This window comes from Onychostoma macrolepis, chromosome 16, assembly GCF_012432095.1.
Source record: "Onychostoma macrolepis isolate SWU-2019 chromosome 16, ASM1243209v1, whole genome shotgun sequence".
NCBI classification, from domain to species: Eukaryota; Metazoa; Chordata; class Actinopteri; order Cypriniformes; family Cyprinidae; genus Onychostoma; species Onychostoma macrolepis.
This window is the reverse complement of record NC_081170.1, coordinates 35,890,361-35,913,462: the sequence shown is the minus strand read 5'-3', so window position 1 is coordinate 35,913,462 and position 23,102 is coordinate 35,890,361. Positions and strand designations below refer to the sequence as shown.

At 43.3% G+C, this 23,102-nt stretch overlaps 1 protein-coding gene across 1 annotated transcript in view; it reads right to left on the bottom strand.

Annotated features, from left to right (window-relative positions):
• Positions 1-22,633, bottom strand: part of LOC131521268 (doublecortin domain-containing protein 2-like) — a 39,131-nt gene extending 16,498 nt beyond the window's left edge. The window contains exons 1-6 of the mRNA XM_058745824.1: positions 22,128-22,633; positions 20,173-20,224; positions 7,232-7,308; positions 729-863; positions 162-311; positions 44-98 (exon numbers count right to left, since the gene is read on the bottom strand). Of these exons, the coding sequence (XP_058601807.1) occupies positions 44-98; positions 162-311; positions 729-863; positions 7,232-7,308; positions 20,173-20,224; positions 22,128-22,414 (756 nt within the window). The 5' untranslated portion in view covers positions 22,415-22,633. The remainder of the gene's footprint in view (positions 1-43; positions 99-161; positions 312-728; positions 864-7,231; positions 7,309-20,172; positions 20,225-22,127) is intronic.
• Between the last annotated feature and the right edge of the window lie 469 nt (positions 22,634-23,102).

Here is a 23,102-nt window from a genome sequence, read left to right as displayed (position 1 = left end):
AACCCAATGCAATCATTTGTTATTATAATGTTTTTGTACTCACATCTCCATTCTGTCTTCTGCATTTGTATATCGGCGGTAACGACGCAGCTTTAGACCTGAAATCGCATTCAGTTTGAAAACGTCCTTCATGTTTAGTGAAAATGCTGTCTTTCTCTTACCCGTTCACTCTCTTTATGCCGATGGGTTTATTGAACAGCAGGTCACTGTATGGAAGCTTTCTGAACTTGTCTCTGCCAACAGCGACGTAAAACTGTCCGTTTTCTAACTCCTTTCCATCCATAACAAGAGTCCCTTCAAAGGTGTACAGGCTGTAACAGAAGATATCAAAGGCATTAATTAGGTAAATACATCTCAGGTAATGCAGAAATGCTTCCTTTTCCCTAGTGAGAAAAGGGCACTTATCATCTAAATGACTTTTCATGAGCATTTCACTTTCACTTTTACAGTGTGTCCTGGAGAACCACCATAATGAAAGTAAATCAAAATGATTTTTTTTTTTTTTTTTAAATTACTGTACTCTAGGCAGTCTCTCTAAAAACAGTACTGTTACAATTGCACAAATCACCTGCAAACTCTGATTTTAATGAGCAACTGCCGGTATACAAATACATTTTTTTTTTTTTTCTGGATTTTAAAAAATGCTTTGAGCACAAATATGAATTAATTTCATTTCAATGTAATTGTCATTAAACAAATAACTTCATTAATTTATTGCGCTTGCGTACCTCCGCACACCCCCGACAATTCGTAGGCCCATTTTCTCCGTCACCATCTCCAGAATCCGCTCAAACTGGCCAATCACACGGCTGGGAATCAGCAACCTCGCCGCTGGGTTCAGGACATCTCCATTTGCCACAACACTGAGAGACACACACACACACACACCTTGTTGACAGAGGCTATTTACACTAACTCCACCCACCAATGTGTGATTGGGCTAATCATTACAAAAGATGCATGTCAAACAACAGCTCCTGTGGCGTAGATAGTAAAGTGCATGCTGTAGTCTTTTTGACGTGATTGACCCAAGTTCAAATCCGCCTTTTGACGAACTTTTTTTACTCCCTTTTCAATACCACATCACATCGGAAAGACATTTATTTTCAATAAAAATGAAGGAAATATTCAAAAAAGTTGAAAATAATGTATCGGGTAGGATTGGGATAGGTTTATGGAGGGCTTTATTGCAGTGTTGTAGTATATGTGATACGCAGGTATACGCTGCATACCCACTAGGAAAAGATTTCCATATACCCTATATACTTAAAGTACGAGGATACGTAACAACATTGTGTTGTAACATAACTTTCACACGTTCATTCATAAATTCACCCTGTCTGTGTGGCGAAGCACTGACTTTTTGAAAATCATGCCGTGTTTCTGTTGATGATCAGCGTAATTTCGCAACTCTTGCGCAGCACTGAATGTGAATCACTAAAGGAGATATGAAATGAAAGCAAACTCAAACTACACTCTTTCAGTGTTTTTGTAAGCCTGCCCCTTAAGCTGCTGACACAAATCGCTTGAATGATTTAATTGGCAAGGTTTAAAAAAACGTGCAAATGATTACGTTCCTTGAGGACGCACCAGTGGCCCATCGGAGCAGTGACAGATCAGTTAACTGTTCCGAGTGTCTTTCACACTGGCCTCTGGACATCAGATAGTCACTACCTGACCTGGTCATGATCAAATATGTTAGCTTTGCTTGGCAGCATAAAGGAAAAGTATGAAATTATTTGTAAATTTAAGTGACTGAAAACTAAAGTAAATGAGGGGAGTTGAAATATTTCTTATTCTGTGGCTCCCTCTAGTGGACTGCAGTTGTCCTCTAGAGGGCAATTTTGCTCATAAGAGTATTAGTAGACTGTCTGCTTCATATCTACTAACTCCTTGTGTTGGTCTCCCAACAGATATTCAACTGACTAAGTAACTTTGCAAGAACGTGTCAACTTAATCTAACCCTAACAGTCAACTAATACACTACTAACACTCTAATGAGAGTCAGTAGAAATGTAGGTGCAACATTACTTATAGTCAATAGAATGTGTTAAAGGGACCATCAAAATAAAGTGAAACCGATAAAGCCTGTGCTACAGTGACCATTTTCTTAAGATAAATGTAACTGGCTGAGTTAAATGATTAACACTAAACAGTAGAAAATCAGTCCAGTCTCCCCAGCTGTAAATGTCATTGGCTGTTAATGTCTTCTGTTGCTTATAATAAATTGACACATTGATATCACATGTGCAGTCTTTCAGAATGCTCTCAGTTACATGTAGATGCATATTGTATGAATAAGTGTGGTGGTGCTTATGGGGTGTCGCTTTGGGACGGTGAGTAGTTATGAGACTGGGAGAAAAATCAGAGTATACCCACTACAAAAAACTAGACTACGCCACTGCTTTATTGTACCAATAAGGTGGCTGTAACAGAGTGACAGAAGCGTGAGGCGTGCGGATCCATGTGCAAGCTTTTTATTGACAGACGTGGTCAACAAACACAGGCATTGCACGGGCAAAACACAATAATATTCCTAGGGCTGGCTTGTAGGGCTTGACAAGAAGAGTAATCCAGAAACACAAGCAATATTCCAGATGCTGAGACAAGGGTTAATCCAAGGTACACAGGCAGGAATCAGGAAACAAGAAACAAGGCAATGCGAAAAGACTAGACTAAACTAGAACAAGACTCCATAAGGCAGCTATCACTAGGAGAGTGATACACGCAGAACAATACAGGAGACAAAACACAAAACAAACACAGAAAGGCTTGGTAAGTAGATAACACTAGGAGAGTGCTAAACGCTAGACAGTCTGAACAGGATCTGAGTGGGTGTTATGTAGTGTGTAATGGCTCTCAGGTGAGCGTGTGATAGTTGACCGCTGTGTGATCAGTGCATTCAGCTGTGTATGTGCAATCAGTGCAATGGATGATGGGAACTGTAGGAGTGGCTTCCAGACAATCCAGGAGGGCGGTGGAGGGGAGGCGGAACAGGGGGAAGGACAGAGGGCCAGGTCCGTGAGGAAATGAAGAGACCGGGAACTGAGGCAAAGCCAGCAGAGCAGAGCACCAAGGCAGAGCAGATGGGACTAGAGCCCACCAGGGCGGAGCAGATTACCACCACGGCGGAGCAGACAGAGCAGGAGCCCACCAGTACAGAGCAGACAGGGCAGAAGACCTCCACGGCGAAGCACACGGAGCCCACCAGTGCGGAGCAGACAGGGCAGAAGACCTCCACAGCAGAGCAGACGGAGCAGGAGCCCACCAGTGCGGAGCAGACAGGGCAGAAGACCACCACGACAGAGCAGGAACCCTTAGAAGAGACTGGGACATAGGGGAAACTGAGACACAAGAAACAAAGAGAGCATGTACGGACTCATGGACCGAGGCAGGAAACATAGGAAGTCCATCAATATATTCCCTGGTGGCAACTGAGCGGGCAGGCAGTCCATAAGCAAACTCCCTGATCAAAACTGGACAGGCAGACAATTCAAAAAGTTTAACTCATTGACTGGAACTGGGCAGGGAGACAGTTCAAAATCTGACTCATTGACAGGAACTGGACAGGAAAACAGTTCATAAGCAGATTTGACTGCAGAATTCAAACCAACAGAGTTTACAATTGGATGCGTTGGCGGGTACTGGATTGGCAGCCAGTTCAGGGATTAAAGCTGGATAGACAGACTGTTCAGAATCAGGTCCTCTGACAGTAACTGGACTAACAGACAGTTCATACATAAGTGCTTTGGCTGGAATGGGACTGGCAAATAGTTCACAATCAAAGGCATTGACAGAGGTTGAAGCAAACAGTTCAGTGACAGAAACTGGCAAGACAGACAATTCAAAAACTGATTTATAGGTTGATCCTGGACAGACTGACAGTTCCTGATCAGATAGATTGACACAAAGGGCAAAGGCAGAGTTCAAAATCAGCATCTAGACGGAAGCTGATTGTGATCTGTCTGTCTGTCGAAGACTGATTCAGAGCAAGGCAAGAGTTCACTGACGGCCTCCATAGCCGTGACAGGACAGGACGAGGATTCATAGGCGGCCTCCATAACCGTGACAGGACAGGCAGAGAGTTCACAGGTGGCCTTCATAGCCGTGACAGAACAGGACGAGGATTCATAGGCGGCCTTCATAGCCATGACAGGACAGGACAAGGGTTCATGAGTGGATACCACTGACACCGCCAGAGGTTCTGCAGCGGCTGCCGCCTCCTCTGGAGGTTCTACAGCAGTAACAGTCTCTTTGACCACAACACGACCTGCTGAGAGTACATTGTTGGGCGCCACCACCATACAAGGAGCTGAAGCGAGCACCATCGCTTCGGGAGGCTCTGCGGCATGAGCCACCACCTCTGGAGAAGCTGCAGCAAGTGCCATCGCTTCGGAGAACACAGCAGCGAGCGTCACTACCCCAAGAGTTTCTACAGCACCAGCCGCAACCTCTGGAGACATCAGTGGATGTCGCCACCTCGGGCAGTTCTGTGGTGGTGTACGCAACACAAAGCGATCACCATCATGGGAAGGGCTTCAGTCAGGAGAATTAGTTCAGGAACAGAAGGGCTAGAGTGAGTGGGTTTGGGGATACCAATTGCTCATGCAGACACCAGCGGTGCATCCTTCACACTGACCTTGAATATCCGGGTGCAACAGACAGGGAGTGATAGGACTCTGGATGAACAGGCGAGATGTGACGAGACTCTTGAATATCAACTGTTACTTGACTTGATTCATGACAATCAACAGTGACTGTACTTGACTCATGCAGATCAGCTGTTACTTGACTTGACTCAGAAATAGCAGCTGTGACTTGACGATTCATGACGATCAACTGTGACTTTACTTGACTCATGCAGACCAGCTGTTACTTGACTTGACTCAGAAATAGCAGCTGTGACTTGACTTGACTCATGAATGGCAGCAATGACATGACTGGGTGTTGTTGTGGCCGCCATCTTGGGAGCACGCTCCGGTACGACCGCCATTTCACGAGCGCGTTGTAGCGATCAGTACACTTGAATGTCCCAGAGCTTGTGACGTTCTGAGTTCAGCAGCCGCCATTACAGGCACAGACATGGTGTTATGTTCCTCCTCCGCAACACCCACAGTAAATTAAGAGCCAACACACAACAGAGCATAATCCAAAAACTGACTGAGTGAGGAACATGGACCCTCACAAATAAGCTTAGACTTTAGTGGCTGATTAATGCTGTCACAAAAACAAAGATCAAGACACCATCAGGAAAATCAGAATAATTAGCAATGTCTAGATATTCTTGAATAAAGTCCTCGAGTGATCGCGTACCCTGCTTGAGGGCTAATAATAGTCTTGCAGTGTACGTACCTGGCCAGTATTGTTCATGAAAGCTGCTGGATCCTTGGGTGGCTGAGTATTCTTTAACAGAGTGACAGAAGCATGAGGCGTGAGGATCCATGTGCAAGCTTTTTATTGACAGACGTGGTCAACAAACACAGGCAGGGTCGAAACACTAGCAAACATGTTTGGCACAGGCAAAACACAAGAATATTCCTAGGGCTGACGTAGGTCATCGATCAGCGAACAGAATCCAGAGGGTTTGACAAGAAGAGTAATTCAGAAACACAAGCAATATTCCAGACGAGGTACAGACAGCAGCGAGACAAGGGTTAGTCCAAGGTACACAGGCAGGAATCAGGAAACAAGAAACAAGGCAATACAAAAAGACTAGAATAAACTAGAACAAGACTCCGTAAGGCAGCTATCACTAAGAGAGTGATACACGCAGAACAATACAGGAGACTAAACACAAAACAAATACAGAAAGGCTTGGTAAGTAGCTAACACTAGGAGAGTGCAAAAAATACTCTGCAATCTGAACAGGATCTGAGTGGGTGTTATGTATTGTGTGCAATGGCTCTCAGGTGAGCGTTTGATTGTTGACAGCTGTGTGATCAGTGCATTCAGCTGTGTATGTGCAATCAGTGCAATAGATGATGGGTACTGTAGTCCGGAGTGACATGTAACAGTCTGTTTGGTGTAAGAGTCAATATGAAGGAAGGGCAACCTTTGATGGCGAGTGGACGGAAGACCATGAACCGGATTCGTGACAGTGGCATGCATTTAATAATTTGAATTAGCATTATAATTTATACTCAATACATTATTATTGCATACTATTTTATAAGCCCAATTCCAGAGAAGTTGGGACATTTTGTAAAATGCAATAAAATCAAGAATCTGTGACTTGTTCATTCTCTTTATGAACAATGTCCCAACTTCTCTGGAATTGGGGTTGTATAATGTACTACAATACTGAGGTGCAGATAATTGCCACTATTTGCAATAAGTAGTATAAATAGCAGAAAATACTGCTATTTTGACATAGTCTAAATATAATCTATAGCTGTTTGCAGCTGCCTTTTTGTTAGATGAATGTCCAACTGAAACATAGATTGTTCATGATTGTGAAAGAACCTTGTCAGAATGTTAACCAAAGTTAGCTTGGATTATACAGAGAAACAAAATGAATGAATATGGTACATCTGTGCATAAATACAGAAATAGTGCTGGTGCATTAACTTCTAAAAGAATAGCTCAAGCCAAAATGAAAATGCCATCAATATTTACTCCCAAACATCCAAATGATTTGACCATTTGTCAGTGTCTTTTTCAAACACACAATGAGGATAAACTACAAGAAAACATGTCAGATTTGCGGATGCTAGTGTTGGATAATAATATCAGTTTCTCAGTTTTAATTGGTCTTCATTTGGATTAACTGAGGTATTTTAGACTGGGTTGTTTTCAGTTATTGCGTGAACAAATATTTATTTGTAGCGTGCCTACCATGCAACAATCACAATAAGCTTTGTCACTTTGGGTATAAAACAAAATCTGAGCATTCAAAGTATATTTTCTCACAAAATACAAACAATAAATGTGGTTTTGACCCTTTTTAATGTGGCATTTATAAGTTTGTGGTATTATACTCAAACTTTTCAGTTTTCTCTCTCTCTCTCTCTCTCTTTTGAAGCCTGACCGCTGTGGTCACTGTGAGCGATCGCTGTGTGCAAAAAAGCAACATGATTCCTCCAAAAATCCACAGAAAAAAGCATTTTCTTGGATTTGATTTGGAACAACAGGAGGGAGCATAAACAGTGGCAGAATTTTCATTTTTTGAGTGAACTAATAGCGTAAGCTTTTTAGTATCCCACAGATTAAAACATAAATAAACAGTACTTACAATATCGCACAGGGTTCTTTGATGGGCTTCAGGAATCTGGCAGATACAATCACACGACTCTGAGGAACAGGTTTCAGCTGCACACAGGAAAAATAAGGGGTGAGGATCTGCAGAGGAGTAAAATCTAGCAAAAACTACAGCTGACAAACATCCAGTTCAGTCAAAACATAAACGTGTAGCACACAAGACATTAACAGTCTGCTCATGATAATCTGAATCCACCTTTATAACTATATATACATAATATATGCTTGCTCTGTTTGTTTGGTGATGTTTACCACCAGCCGCTTCCTAGCCTGGCCATCAATCCCAAGAAGTCCAACCAAGGGTCCTCCAAAGCAACTACCCTGTGAAACTCCTGCAGCCAACCACCACCAGCAGGTTTACAAGCCTTCCATCCTTCCTGTAGGTACTTGAGAATCAACTCCTAATATTTCTTAAGCTTACACTCACGTGGTTCTTCTGTCCTCTCTTCCCAGGGTACTGTCAACTCTGTACTATACTGTACCACCTGCTTGGTAACCTTTGACCAGGGCACAATATCAGGTCTGAGACACGTCTGGGTTATTTCCTCTGGGAATCTGAGCTGCTTCCTAAGGTCTGCCAGCATCTCCCAGTCATTTGCCATGGACAGTACTCCTTTACTCTTTATTTCAGTTGCTGTGCTTTCCTCAGACCTAAGGAACTGAATGAAACAAGGCCCCTTACAAAGTTGTCTTTGGCTTCTTTCATGCCTGCTTCACCTCGGCAGCCAGCTGAGTTAAAATGTGATCATGTCACCACTGAAACTTTGCATCCACCAAACGTGACCTAAACAGAACCTTTCACACTTCCGCCAGGTATGAGACATAATCCTTATTATTATTTTAACATTATTCTTTTGTTTTTATTCAGCCATTATCAGCCTTTATACTGGCAATAAAATGTTTACCAAGCCACATTGCTTCAATCCCAGTATACATTTACCCAACTATTATCAAAATTATTTCTAAATAAATACAACAAAACATTTTCTTGCGACCTTACATGAAGTATTATGACAAAATACATTATGAAGAAGAATTGGACCTGTTCTGCAGCTGCATTAGAGCTAATATTAGCATCATGATACATAAGACAATTTATGAGATTAATAGTACACTTTTACTCAGAACTCACTTCAAACCACCATCAAGTGTTTGTAATGACTTCCTTTTACGATCACATGTGGAATTTGGTCGTATACTGTTGTTAAAATATGCTATTTGTAGCCTTTTATATCACAAATTAGCATTTCAGACATACACATTATCTCAAGAAAATCACATACAAATATCCTATCGTAATCATGTGTTTATTATTGTATATAATCTGTAGTGGCTGTTGTCATGTTTATTTCTGCTGTGTAAAAGCCTTAACATGTATGCTCTTCTGAAACTCACGTTGTTTGTGATGCTACAACCGCCTCTCCGTTCTTAAGTTGCCAGGGATACATTCCAAGTATAATACACATTAGTAAAAGGATCTGAGTCATTCCACGAAACCGTTATGATTTGAGTCCCTCTGACCTTTTTAAATGTATTTTATCTATTGGGTCACCAAAATCAATTTTTAGAATATTTTTGTATTAATTGAAATGTCTCCTTTAATAAGGTTTAAAAACATGACATACATTTTATCTATATATTAGAAATAATCTTGTTTTTTTTCAGCTGACACCACCTATTTTGTCATGTCCCTCATGGCCTTCTATGAAAGTGTACTTGGGATATGAATAATAAAATTAGAAAAAAGTCCATACATTTTGCTATTCTCATAAATATCTATCTGTGCTTTTTTGCTGGTAATGTTTTTTTTTTCTAAGTAAATTCATGATTATTCAATAAAATGATATTATTTAGTTCCGTACCTCAGTAACCCCTCAACCCCGTTACACAAATCATTCTCCCCCCATAAAAGTAATGAACTGATCCTTATGTGACATCATTAACAGGGAGTGACATCATATACCTCTTCTGAACAACATTGTGAGAAGACATAGGCAAGTTACCACCTTATTTTATAAATATAACATTATTAATATTGTGATATTGTGATTGTCAAGCTTAACGACTCAACACTGTTACATCAAATAAAGATAGAAAACAATTACTTATGAAAACGATCTTTGTTATTTTAACAATATACATGATTTCTTAATATCATGTGCTCTCCTGTTATTCACTACATTTAGGGCAGGGGCCGTTTTGAGCAAAAAAATCACAACCCCGTCACACTCAACTCCGTTACTTATTTGATCATAACGGGGTTGTGAGATTGTGATGGGGTTGTGTTTTTAACACTTTGGTTCTGAAGTTATCCAGTAATTTAAATGAATTATTATATTTGATCAATAATCTTATACCACATGCATATGTTGAATGTAGTAATGTTCATGTCATAGCTATGTGTGTGTACGTGTGTTCTGCCTAGATTTTCACATCTCAGTGTTAAGTAAACTCTACAAACAATACCCCATAATAACAACGTGAACGAAGTTTGTTTGAAATCTTTGCAAATTTATAAAAAATAAATAAATTTTAAAAAACACAAACACATATACATAAGTATTCACAGCCTTTGCTCAATACTTTGTTGAAGCACCTCTGGCAGCAATTACAGCCTCAAGTCTTTTGGAGTATGATGCTACAAGCTTGGCACATCTATTTTTGGACGGTTTCTGCCATTCTCCTTTGCAAGACCTCTCAAGCTCCATCAGGTTGGATGGGGAGCGTCGGTTTTTAGATCTCTCCAGAGTTGTTCAGTCGGGTTCAAGTCTGGGCTCTGGCTGGGCCACTTAAGGACATTCACAGAGTTGTCCCGTAGCCACTCCTTTGTTATCTTGGCTGTGTCCTTAGGGTTATTGTCCTGTTGGAAGGTGAACCTTCCGCCCAGTCTGAGATTCTGAATCATTATCATTAATGCCATCTCAATATTTTGGTGCACTGAGATTTTCTTCTACTCTGACGAGTCCCTCAGTCCCTGTCGCTGAAAAACAGCACCACAGTATGAGGCTGCTACCAGCACACTTTACTTTTGGGATGGTACTTTGCAGGTGATCAGCAGAGCTGGTTTCCTTCAAACATGATGCTTGAAATTGAGGTTTATCAGACCAGAAAATCTTGCCTGAGGGTTCTTTATGTGCTTTTTTGCAAATGCCAAGTGTGTTTTCATGTGTCTTCACTGAGGAGAGGATTGAGTCCTGCCACATTGTCATAAAGCCCAGATTGGTGGAGTGTTGCAGTGATGATTGTCCTTCTGTAGGTTTCTCCTATCTCCACATATGATCATGGAGGTGGAGGATGATCAGGTTCTTGGTCACCAGTCTAACAAAGGCCCTTCTCCATCAGTTGCTCAGTTTGGCCAGGAGGTCAGCTCTAGGAAGAGTCCTGGTTGTTTCAAACTTCTTCCATTAAAGGTAACAGAGACTACATGCTTCTGTGAACCTTCAATGCTACAGAAATGTTTCTGTACCCTTCTCCAGATCTGTGCCTCGATACAATCCTGTCTCAGAGGTCTACCGACAATTCCTTGGACTTCATGGCTTGGTTTTTGCTCTGACATGGACTGTTACCTGTGGGACCTCATATAAACAGATGTTTGCCTTTCCAAATCATGTCCAATCAACTCAATTTACAACAGGTGGACTCCAATGAAGTTGAAAGATCAGTGGAAACAGGATGCACCTGAGCTCTATTTTGAGTGTCATAGCAAAGGCTGTGAGTACTTATGTACATGTGATTTTTAAAAAAAAATCAATTAGCAAAGATTTCAAAAAACTTCTTTCACATTACCATTATGGGGTATTGTTTTTAGAATTTTGTGGAAAATAATTTAATCCATTTTGGAACAAGTTTGTAACATAACAAAATGTGGAAAAAGTGAAGCACTGTGGATACTTTCCGGATGCACTGTACAGGGGTGTTGTATGTTGGTGGAAAACCAGAGCCTGTGTGCTTCAGCACCATCTCCATGTGGAGATCTTGAAAGAGGTGTGGGCCAGATATTGAATGCCACACAAGTTATATGTTTTATTTTGTTGACCTATTCAGTCTGCAGTCTGTTTTTTTCTGCAGTTGGGTTAAGAAAACTCAGTTCAATTGCAATTTATATCTGTTGTCTTTCTTGGTCACATAATGAAATACAGTGTTTATAGAAAATCTCACAGTGAATTTGAGTAAAAAACAACTATTTATATGTTAAGCTGTATTTGTCTCTTCAAGCCCGTTGCCATCTTCAACCCCTGTTACCCTAGTCTCAACCCCGTCACACCTACATTTTTATTAATTATTTTATTAAGTTTATAAAAAAGTAATTTAATGTTTGTTAAACTCAGTCTGAAATGTTCAAAGCAATCATAAGAATACTGATTTTAGTTCAAATTCTGAAGTTAACCCAATTCTTTTATCAAAAATGATCACAAAAAATTCAATTTCAGGCTTTAGTATAGCAAAAGTGTGATAGTTTATGTAACTTTTATATTTGTAAATACTGAATTAGTGTGAGGGACATCTGATTAATAGGAAAATGTTGATTTCATTACAAATACATTTTATGTGTGAGCATCCTTCCTCCTGTAGTTTGTCTCTGTGCCTCTAGAGGTCCCCTGTGTTCTCCTCTGCCTTAGTTCTTCCTCATGTGGCCTTGTTAGCGTTATCCAGCTCACCTGTGCCTTGTTTCCCCCTGTGTATTTAAGTTGTGTATTTTTCCCTTGGTTCCTCACTCGGTTTTTGAGTCTGTACCCTGTGTTTCCTGCCTGGTCTCACTTAAGCCTCTCTAAGCTAGCCCAAGTAAGGTATTCTGAGTTCCTTTCTTTGATTGTTATTTTTTCCTGGCTTTGTTTTCTCCCTTCGTGGAGTTTTGTTTTCTCTTTTGGCTTTTTCCATTTTGATGTTATTAATACCTCGGTCCGAGAAGAACTTTTGTTGTATTTTTCCTGCAAAGACCTTTTTTTTAAAATAAACCTTCATTTCCTGGAATACTGCCTTAAGTGTTTCGTTTGGATCCAACATTATCACTCTCGTGGCTCAGTGGTAGATCTCACAACCACCACACCAGAGACCCAAGTTCAAGCCCGGCTTGTGACAGAAAAACCGAGTCATCCATGGACCCAGAAACACTCACCTCAAAGGACCTGTTGGCAGTGGTTGCCCAACACGAGTCATCTTTTCAGCGCCATAAAGCCGTTCTCAGCCATCAGGAGGAGCTAATGGCCAAACACTCTCAACTCCTCGCTGATCTGATGGGTTCCATCCGCCAGCTCTTTGAACGGCTCCCGGGCGCTTCACCTCCCTCTGCTTCACCCCCGAGTGGCAACAGGCCTACTTCAGTTGCAGAGCCTCGATTACCACCTCCCAAGGCCTTTGCAGGGGATCCTAATTCCTGCCAGGGTTTTCTCACCCAGTGCTCCCTGACCTTCGAGCTCCAGCCCTCAAGTTTTCCTACAGACCGCTCCAAGATTGCTTACATAATTACTCTTCTCTCGGACAAGGCGCTCTTCTGGGCCTCCGCGGTGTGGCAATCCCAGGATGCCTGTGTTGAATCCTACGCGGCCTTTGAAGAGGAGTTCAAGCGAGTGTTTGATCATCCAGTCAGTGGTCGGGAAGCTTCCAAGCGCCTGCTTACTCTCAGTCAAGGCTCCCGCAGCGCCGCAGATTTTGCCATCGAGTTTCGGACCATCGCGGCAGGTAGCGGATGGAACAATGAGGCGTTGATGGACTGCTTTCAGGGAGGGCTGTCCGAGCCCCTTCAAGATGAGTTAGCCATCCGAGAGCCAGCTGCTGATCTCGAGTCCCTCATTACGATGGCCATCCGCCTTGACAATCGTCTGAGAGAGCGGAGGGTGGCTCGCCGTAAGGCATTTCAGTCCCAAGTTCCTGTGAGCAGGCCCGTTTCCCCAGTTCGTATTCCTGCATCCAGGGCTTCTCCGGCTCCTGAACAGCTCCACGATTCCCCGGAGGACATGCAGTTGGGTCGTTCCAGGCTGTCTCCCAGCGAGAGGGAACGTCGCATGAGGGAGCGACGTTGTCTCTACTGCGGTGCTTCCGGCCACTTTCGCTCCACTTGTTCCGAGCTCTCGGGAAACGGTTATCCCTGCCCAGCTGCAGGAGGGCTGTGATGGGGAAAATTAGAGCTCCTTCGACTAATGCCATTCTAGCTGTTCCAGCCACTCTGTCCTGGGAGGGCCACCAGCATCTGGTCCAGGCCATGATTGATTCCTGCGCCGCAGGTGACTTCCTGGATCTATCCTTGGCTAAGGAACTTGGGATCCCTACCCAACTTCTTCCTCATCCCCAGGCAGTTACAGCATTGGATGGCAGACCTCTGGAACCGGGCAGAGTAACAGAGGCCACTCAGTCCCTGCGACTTACCATCCATCAACACCAGCAGGAGGAGACCTTTTATCTTATTGACTCTCCCGAATATCCGGTTATCCTGGGCCACCCCTGGCTGCGCAGACATAATCCCTGCATCGACTGGTCCGCTGGCACCATTCTAAGCTGGGGTTCCACTTGCCATCTCACCTGCCTGAGTCCCTCAGTCCCTAGTTCCGAGTTTCAAGAGTCCATCAATCTGTCTCGAGTCCCCAGTTCCTATCATCAGTTCAAGGCAGTATTCAGCAAGTCCCGGGCCACCTCCTTACCACCTCACCGCCCCTATGACTGTGCCATTGAGCTACTCCCTGGCTCTTGCCCTCCCAGGGGTCGGATCTTCTCCTTGTCTTCCCCAGAGCGCACAGCTATGGATACCTACATTGAGGAATCCTTGGCAGCCGGCATCATCCGCGCCTCTACTTCCCCGGCTGGGGCAGGCTTCTTCTTTGTGGGGAAGAAAGACGGGGGTCTTAGGCCATGTATCGATTACCGGGGCCTCAACAAGATCACGGTTCGGAACCGATACCCCCTTCCTCTCATGGCCACTGCTTTCGAGCTACTAAAAGGAGCTTCCATTTTTACTAAACTGGTTCTGCGCAATGCTTACCATCTCGTGCGGATCCGACAAGGGGACGAATGGAAGACGGCCTTCAACACCCCCACGGGCCACTATGAGTATCTGGTGATGCCGTTCGGGCTCACCAACGCCCCCGCTGTATTCCAAGCACTGATAAATGACGTTCTCCAGGACATGCTTAATCTATTCGTCTTTGTGTATCTTGACGATATCCTCATTTTCTCGGGGTCATTGGAGGAGCATGAGGGGCATGTCAGCAGGGTCCTCCAGAGACTCCTTGACAATCATCTCTACGTGAAGCCCGAGAAATGTGAGTTTCATGTTACCCAGGCTCAGTTTCTCGGGTTCATCATCACTCCTGGCCACGTGGAGATGGACCCTAAGAAGGTTGAAGCTATCCTCAACTGGCCTATTCCTGCCACAGTTAAGGAGGTTCAACGTTTCATCGGCTTCGCAAACTTCTATAGGAGGTTCATTACGAACTTCAGCTCTGTGGTGGCCCCCTTGACTGCGTTGACCAAGGGAGGAGGAGGCAAGATTCACTGGGGTCCGGAGGCAGCAGGGGCCTTCAAGGAGCTCAAGCACCACTTCACTTCCACTCCCATTCTCTCAATCCCCAACCCAGAAAGACCTTTCGTCGTGGAGGTGGACGCTTCGGAGGTGGGCGTAGGGGCCATCCTGTCGCAAAGGGGTGAGGATGGAAAATTACACCCTTGCGCCTTCATGTCCAGTCGCCTGTCGGATGCGGAGCGCAACTACCACGTGGGGGATCGAGAGCTGCTTGCGGTTAAACTTGCCTTGGAGGAGTGGCGTCATTGGCTTGAAGGGGCTCAGCACCCTTTCCAGGTTCTCACAGACCACAAGAACCTGGAATACCTCCAGCAGGCTAAGCGGCTGAATCCTCGGCAGGCCCGATGGTCCTTGTTTTTTAATCGATTCCAGTTTCTCCTGTCTTACAGACCCGGCACCAAGAATTTCAAGCCGGATGCCCTGTCCCGAGCCTACTCTCCCGAGACACAGGAGAAACCTGTGGCATCGATTATTCTGAGGTCTAGGATTGTTGCACCCCTTCAGTGGGAACTGGAGAGGGTGGTGCAAGAGGCTCAAGCCCAAGAGCCGGACCCAGGAGGTGGTCCCGCAGAACGCCTGTACGTCCCTCTATCTGCCCGGGCCCGGGTCTTGCAGTGGGGTCATGAGTCTCCTTTGACGTGCCATCCGGGAAATGCTCGCACTCTTGACTTCCTTCAGCGGCGGTTTTGGTGGCCATCCATCAAGGAAGACGTTAAAGTTTATGTGGAGGCCTGCCCCGTGTGTAGCCAGGGAAAGTCTACACGTCAGCGACCTCAGGGACTGCTCCATCCCTTACCTGTTCCCCGTAGGCCATGGTCGCACCTTTCTCTTGACTTTGTCACAGGACTCCCACCATCCCAGGGCAACACTGTCATCCTGGTGGTTGTGGACCGGTTCTCTAAGGCTGCACGGTTCATCCCCCTGCCCAAATTGCCTTCGGCCAAAGAGACAGCAGAGCTCCTCATGAACCATGTCTTCCGGGTGTTTGGAATTCCCCTCGATATTGTCTCCGACCGAGGGCCCCAGTTCTCATCCCGGTTCTGGGGGGCCTTCTGCAAGCTGGTTGGGGCCACAGCCAGCCTATCGTCTGGGTTCCATCCAGAGACTAATGGCCAGATGGAAAGAATTAACCAGGATCTGGAGACCACCCTGCGGTGTATGGCGGCCAATAACCCCACCTCTTGGGCTACCTACATCATATGGGCAGAATATGCCCACAACACCCTCCAGTCCTTGGCCACTGGGCTATCCCCCTTTGAATGCCAGTTCGGGTATACCCCCCCGTTGTTCCCTGAGGTAGAGTCACAGGTTGACGTTCCCTCGGCCCGGCGTTTTGTCCAATGCTGTCGGCAGACCTGGAGGAAGGTTAGGCGTGCCCTTCTTCAGACCTCCCAGAGATACCAACGTCAGGCCAGTCGCCACCGCCGGACGGCCCCTAATTTCCGAGCTGGTCAAAGAGTCTGGTTAGCCACCAAGAACCTGCCCCTCCGGGTCGAATCAAGGAAGCTTTCCCAGAAATACATTGGCCCTTTTCGCATAGCAAGGAAAGTTAACCCTGTTTCCTATCATTTGTTTCTTCCCCGTTCACTTAGAATTAAGCCCACGTTTCATGTCTCATTGCTAAAACCTGTCTTGTCTTCTCCATTTGCCCCCCCACGCAGACCCCCTCCACCTCCCAGGATCATTGATGGCCAGCCGGCCTACACAGTCCACCGGATACTGGACTCCCGGAGGGTCCAGAACTCACTGCAGTTCTGGTGGACTGGGAGGGCTACGGGCCGGAGGAGCGCTCCTGGGTTCCAGCCAAAGACATCCTGGACCCAAGTTTGATCCGGGAGTTTCGCACCCGGAGGCAGGGGTGTTCTGGAAGGAACGTCAGGAGCTGTTCCTAGAGGAGGGGGTCCTGTGAGCATCCTTCCTCCTGTAGTTTGTCTCCGTGCCTCTAGAGGTCCCCTGTGTTCTCCTCTGCCTTAGTTCTTCCTCGTGTGGCCTTGTTAGCGTTATCCAGCTCACCTGTGCCTTGTTTCCCCCTGTGTATTTAAGTTGTGTATTTTTCCCTTGGTTCCTCACTCGGTTTTTGAGTCTGTACCCTGTGTTTCCTGCCTGGTCTCACTTAAGCCTCTCTAAGCTAGCCCAAGTAAGCTATTCTGAGTTCCTTTCTTTGATTGTTATTTTTCCCTGGCTTTGTTTTCTCCCCTCGTGGAGTTTTGTTTTTCTCTTTTGGCTTTTTCCATTTTTTATGTCATTAATACCTCGGTCCGAGAAGAACTTTTGTTGTATTTTTCCTGCAAAGACCTTTTTTTTTTAAAATAAACCTTCATTTCCTGGAATACTGCCTTAAGTGTTTCGTTTGGGTCCAACATTATCACTCTCGTGGCTCAGTGGTAGATCTCACAACCACCACACCAGAGACCCAAGTTCAAGCCCGGCTTGTGACATTATGATCATATTCAGAGAGCTCCCATAGTGTCCATAACGGGGTTGAAGATTAATAGTGCCCATATCTTAAAATAATGACCAATAATAATAGGGATTTGATGCCTGAGATGGGAAAATATGTTTTCCAGGAAGTTAAATATGTCATTAATGCTGTGGGGTGTTTAGAAAAGTAATATTTTTGGGTAAAAAAATCTAAAAATGTGTAAGTCCAAATCGTACCGGTTTCGTGGAATGACTCATCTATTTTAATTTTTATTTGTCTATTTGGGCAGCCGCGGTACATTATAAAAGTAGCCAAAAAAAACGCAACCCATGGCTCTGTAATTTTTCCCGCGACTGTATTTTCAAAATAGCCCACTTGTGCCGTTACCCTGGCAACACTGGTTCGCTGTACCCTCATCACACAATGATAGATAACCTTCCGCGCTGCGATGACAGCAAGAAGTTGGGGTCAAACCTTATCAAACGATTAATTTGCGTTAACAAAATATTAACGCGTTAAACTTTTTAGATTAATCGCATGCGTTGACACCCCTACTTTTAATATACAGTTTTTTCCTGATTAAAGCTTTAATACAGCACAGCAAACGCACGCGCATCCATGTTTAATGCTTCTCATAGCTATGTGAAAAATATCTGTCTGTCTATACACATAAAGTGTATAATTGGAACACAGTTCATTGATGGAGCTGATAATCTGAATGAGAAAGAGAGATGGAGAGCAAGGGACACGAGGAACATGATTAAGAACCGCTGCTTTAGAACATTGATTTTGAAACTTGTGAATCCATTAGAATTGTTAGAAGACAGAATCGCGATTCACATGAATAGATTTTTTCGTGCACCCCTAGTTTTGACGGCATGGCAGCAACTCTTCCTCTTCTCTACAGCAGCGCAACACGGCCCTGCCCCTACCATGGTTGGTAGAGGTGAAGCAGGCATAAAAGAAGCCAAGACAACTTTGTAAAGGGCCTTGTTTCATTCAGTTCCTTAGGTCTGGGGAAAGCACAACAACAGAAATAAAGAGTAAAGGTGTACTGTCCAAGGCAAACGACTGGGAGATGCTGGCAGACTTTAGAAAGCAGCTCAGATTCCCAGAGGAAATAACCCAGACGAGTCTCAGACCTGATATTGTGCTCTGCTCGAAGGTTACCAAGCAGGTGGTACTTATTGGGTTGACAGTACCCTGGGAAGAGTGGATAGAAGAAGCACATAAGTGTCAGCTTAAGAAATATTAGGAGTTGATTCTCGAGTGCCTACAGGAAGGATGGAAGGCTTGTAATCTGCTGGTGGTGGTTGGCTGCAGGAGTTTCGCAGGGCACTTCTTGGGATCGATGACCAGGCTAGGAAGTGGCTGGTGGTAAACATCACCAAACAAACAGAGCAAGCATCCTGGTGGATATTGATAAAATGGAATGAACAGTGGCAGAACCAACATACTTAAATTTGGAGGTGGAGAGAGGGGGTGGAACTAGGATGCTGTTTCTATAAATGTATAAATGTAAACTATAATAAGTATAATTAAGTATATATTATTCCCATAATAAGTACTCTTTTTAAAAGTATGCTAAAGTGTACTTCAATTTCAAAAGTGACATATACTAACAAGTTTCACATGATGCTTAAAGTAAAAATGACTAAGTCTACAACCCAAATCTCAAGTATCATTGTTAAAAAATCTGCATACATTAGAGCAAAAACACTATTATATTAATTGATCAGCTTTGCAAATCTCTTGTTGAAACATGTTTTTTGTTTGTTTTGTAAACTACAATCCATACATTTCTTTTCAACAAATCAATAAATATGAAACTGCATTCCAGTCAGCAGAAAACACGCCTCGAGACGTGAAACGTGAGCTCAGCTCTGTCGCTCTCAGCGTCAGACGTGAGTTCGATTAAACAGTGTGTTTAAGCGAGTGCACTGCTCAGTTCAGCCCAAACACAGACACACAGCTGCTCTCATCTAGTGTTTTGGTGTCTCTCAGGCCCCTGCCGTATCCCCTGGTAACCCCGCGGGACACCTGTGTGAAGAGCGGATGGACAGTGCGTCTTTGGGATGCTGCCAAACCAAAGCGGCTGCTCTAATTGAGACAATCAGGAGCCAGTAAGAACAAAGTGTGGCCCTCGTCGTAAATATAAGAACCTGTTCAATCTTGCCTAATGATGATTAAGACATTTTCACCAATTACCACAGCAACAGCCCTTTAGCTCAGCGCAATAATAAAGTGGGATCTGAGCAGGTGTGACGATACTCACTTTCTTTGCCTAAGAGAGTTCATAAAATTTTAAGACTGTCGTAAAAAAGTCCCTGTGCTGGTTTTCTTTCTTTCTTTCTTTTCATTCCTCTCTGCATTAACTAGTCTTGAGTTCTGTGGGAGTATATGAAGTGTCATTCAGATGGTCTCCGGAGGCTTTGTTTGTGCTCTGGGTCGGAGCCATTGACTTAAATATGCATCCAAGGAGGTGGATAATAATTCACAGGTTAATAATTCATTGCCAAATGAGCCAACAACAAAGTGATTCTTTCCAGACGACAACGCAGACGGTGTGTCTAAACATGACACCTCGCTCAGGTAGTCTTTCTTGAACTTTAAAGCAGGTGCGATATGTTGAACTAGCACAAGAATGCTCCAGGATTCCTTTAAACATATATCTTGTGTGCTGGAAAACATGCTCTTAAATCACTGGCTTTGTTTGCCAGTGTCTAAACCTCCTGTGGTCGACTGTCAGCCTTCAGTGCACTGGTTCAGAGCCCTGAGGGACGTGTGGATGAACATATACACCCGACTGACTTCATTAACCTCCAAACTAATGCAGTGATTGACTGCTGCACTCAGTGTTTGTGATGTTCTTAGTTAATGTGATTAACAGTGTTTTATATAGGAGTTGAGCTTACATTAGTTATACTGTATACATACATACACACACAGATTTTAGACATAAATAAATATTTGTTCTTACCGCTCCATTGGGCTGAAGCATTTTTTTCTTCCTGGTTCCTATCTGTAAATAACTAGAAAGTGAGCTGAATTACTTTTTTTTCCCCATTTTACAATGCAGAATTTGTGAAGTGGCCATAAACAGTGGCAGTACAAGTCAAACGTTTCACTAAATTTAGTTAAAATTTGCGTTTGATCTAAAAGTTCATGCTTAAAGCAAGAGTTCAACAAGAAATTGAAATGTCTTGGAAAAGTCCTCACTCTCAGGTCACCCAGGATCAGGATGAGTTTGTTTCTTCATCAGGTTTGTAGAAATGTGTCTCTGCATCAGTGTCTCAGCAATGGATGCTCTGCAGTTTTTTTTTCTCCATTCTGTCTCGGAGGGAGTTTTGGTTCCTTGCCGCTGTCGCCTCTGGCTTGCTCAGTTGGGGACACTTAATTTCTAGCGATTATCGCCGATTTGATTGCACAGATACTATTTAAACTAAACTGAGCTAGACAATGACATCTCTGAATTCAATAATGAAATGCCTTTAACTGAAAATTGAGTGTTTAATCTTATCATTATACATTACTGACACTCTATCCTCCAATTTGATACTGTTAAGTGCTTTGACACAATCTGTATTGTAAAAGCGCTATATAAATAAAGGTGACTTGACTTGACTTGCAGTGAATGGGTGCCGTCAGAATGAGAGTCCAAACAGCTGATAAAAACATCACAATAATCCACACCACTCCAGTCCATCAGTTAACATCTTGAGAAGACAAAAGTTGAAGGACATCATTAAGACGTTTTTAACTGAAATAAGAGTCCATAATCCATAATAACATATCCTCCAGTGAAAAGGTCCATCTCCTGATGTCTCTCGCATCAAAATCCAGCCACATATTTGTTTTGAGCTTTTTTGGACTGTTTTGGCTTGTAAACGGTGCTTGATCTGTGCATAGCCTATTTCTCTTCTGAATCAGACCTGGCCACCTTTTCACTGGAGTTATTATGGATTATGGACTCTTATGGCATTTTAACCAGAAGCAACAGTTTGACGTTTTAATGTCTTGATGGATTTGATTCGTTCAAACATAAAATGTTAATTTATGGTGTGGATTACTTGTGGATTATTGTGATGTTTTTTTTATCAGCTGTTTGGACACTCATTCTGACGGTACCCATTCACTGCAGAGCATCCATTGCTGAGACACTGATGCAACGCCACATTTCTCCACATCTGATGAAGAAACCAACTCATCTACATCTTGGATGGCCTGTGGATGAGGACATTTTTAGCAAATTTTCATTTTTGGGTGAACTATTTTAAGTTCGTAAAATTATTTATCTACATTTGTATGTACACTTGCACATGAATTTCTTTACAAAACTAACATTTACAAACATTTATTGAAGTTGAATCAGATAGTGAAGGAAAAGCATCATCATGTGTCCACCATACTTATGCGCTCTAAGAAAAAGTTCTGTAAAATACATTAGTACATTGTCTGTAAAATGTAAGTCTGTAACCCTTTGTTAATTTGAAGGACTTTTCTGTATTGATATTCCAGAGGTGTTTCCCCCATATTTTAAATCATGCCCTGTATTGCGTTGGTTCTTAAAGCATAGGAATTGTCTGTAAACTAAATGGAAAAAGTGGAAATTTTCTGACAGGACATTATCTTTCTTTCTACAGATTTTTTTTTTCTTACAATGTGGAAACTTTTTTTTTTTCCATAGTAAAAAGCATCTCAGGATGCACCTCATGAAGTTGTTTGATTAAAGTCAGAGCTGACTCTGAAGAGTATTCATTTGTGCCACATGTTTTGATCACTTCATGATTCCCAAACTTCCATTTGTGCTATTTCACAGGTTATGTGACTTTGCTATCATTATAAAACATGTAAAACAAAGATGTATATGTAAACGTTTGACTGATAGATATATAGATAGATAGATAGATAGATAGATAGATGGAGGTGTCTTACTCTATCTTCTTGAACCTCTCTCGTCCAGCAGCCACATACTGCTCTCCGCTCTGCAGGTGCTCCAGAGACTGGACCCGGTGTCCGGTTTTGGGCGTGTAGATGTTGCGGACCGCGCCGAACTGAGCCCGGACGCCGCCAGTCACCTCCCGCAGCAGCGTGTCGAAGGTCGAAACCCGCTTCGAATTAATCACCAAACGCCTGGGCTCGTAATACGGATCCCCATTGCGATAGAAATAGATATTTTTCACTTCAGGTTGAGACAGAAAGTTTGGCTTCTCCGCACTCATGGCCAGGAGAGGTGAAGTTAGAGATGGAGAGTCAGAGCGCAGCGCGGTTATATCTCCAGAGCAGAGCCGCGCATGTGATCCTCATGGTCCAAACGACACAGATACATGTTTGATTAACAAATTAACATGATTTTAAGCGGAAACGGTGGATTTTGCGCAAATAAAACTTTGCAGCGGGACGTTCATATCTAGAGAAAGAGAAAGATGCAGCGCACTGAAAGCAATGATTATGGGAACACTTGTGTTCCTCTAGCGGTTTCTATAGAGACATTACAATCTTAAAGCCCGCTGATATACCACACTCCACTAACTCCAGAGACTCCGTGTATATGGCAAGCTGGTTTAACATTTAGCCTATAGCTTGCCTTAAAACAATCTTCATATTTTTGTTCCAAGTATTTCAGAAGTTAGGATTTTTCCAAGCTTGATAATAACTTTATTCGACAGTAGTATTTATTCCTGTGAAGGTCCATGTCCGCAACAGAATTAGAAGAAAAAATAAATAAATGCATAAATACTTACATACATAAATAATAATAATACAATAATAATAATAGTGAGATATAAACTCAGTTTTTTTTTTTCACACTTCAAAGTTTACATCTCACAATTCTGCATTTTTTGTTTGTCTGTTTTGTTTTGTTTGTTTTTGCCACAGAATTAAAAAAAAGTCTTTTTAATCTCAGAA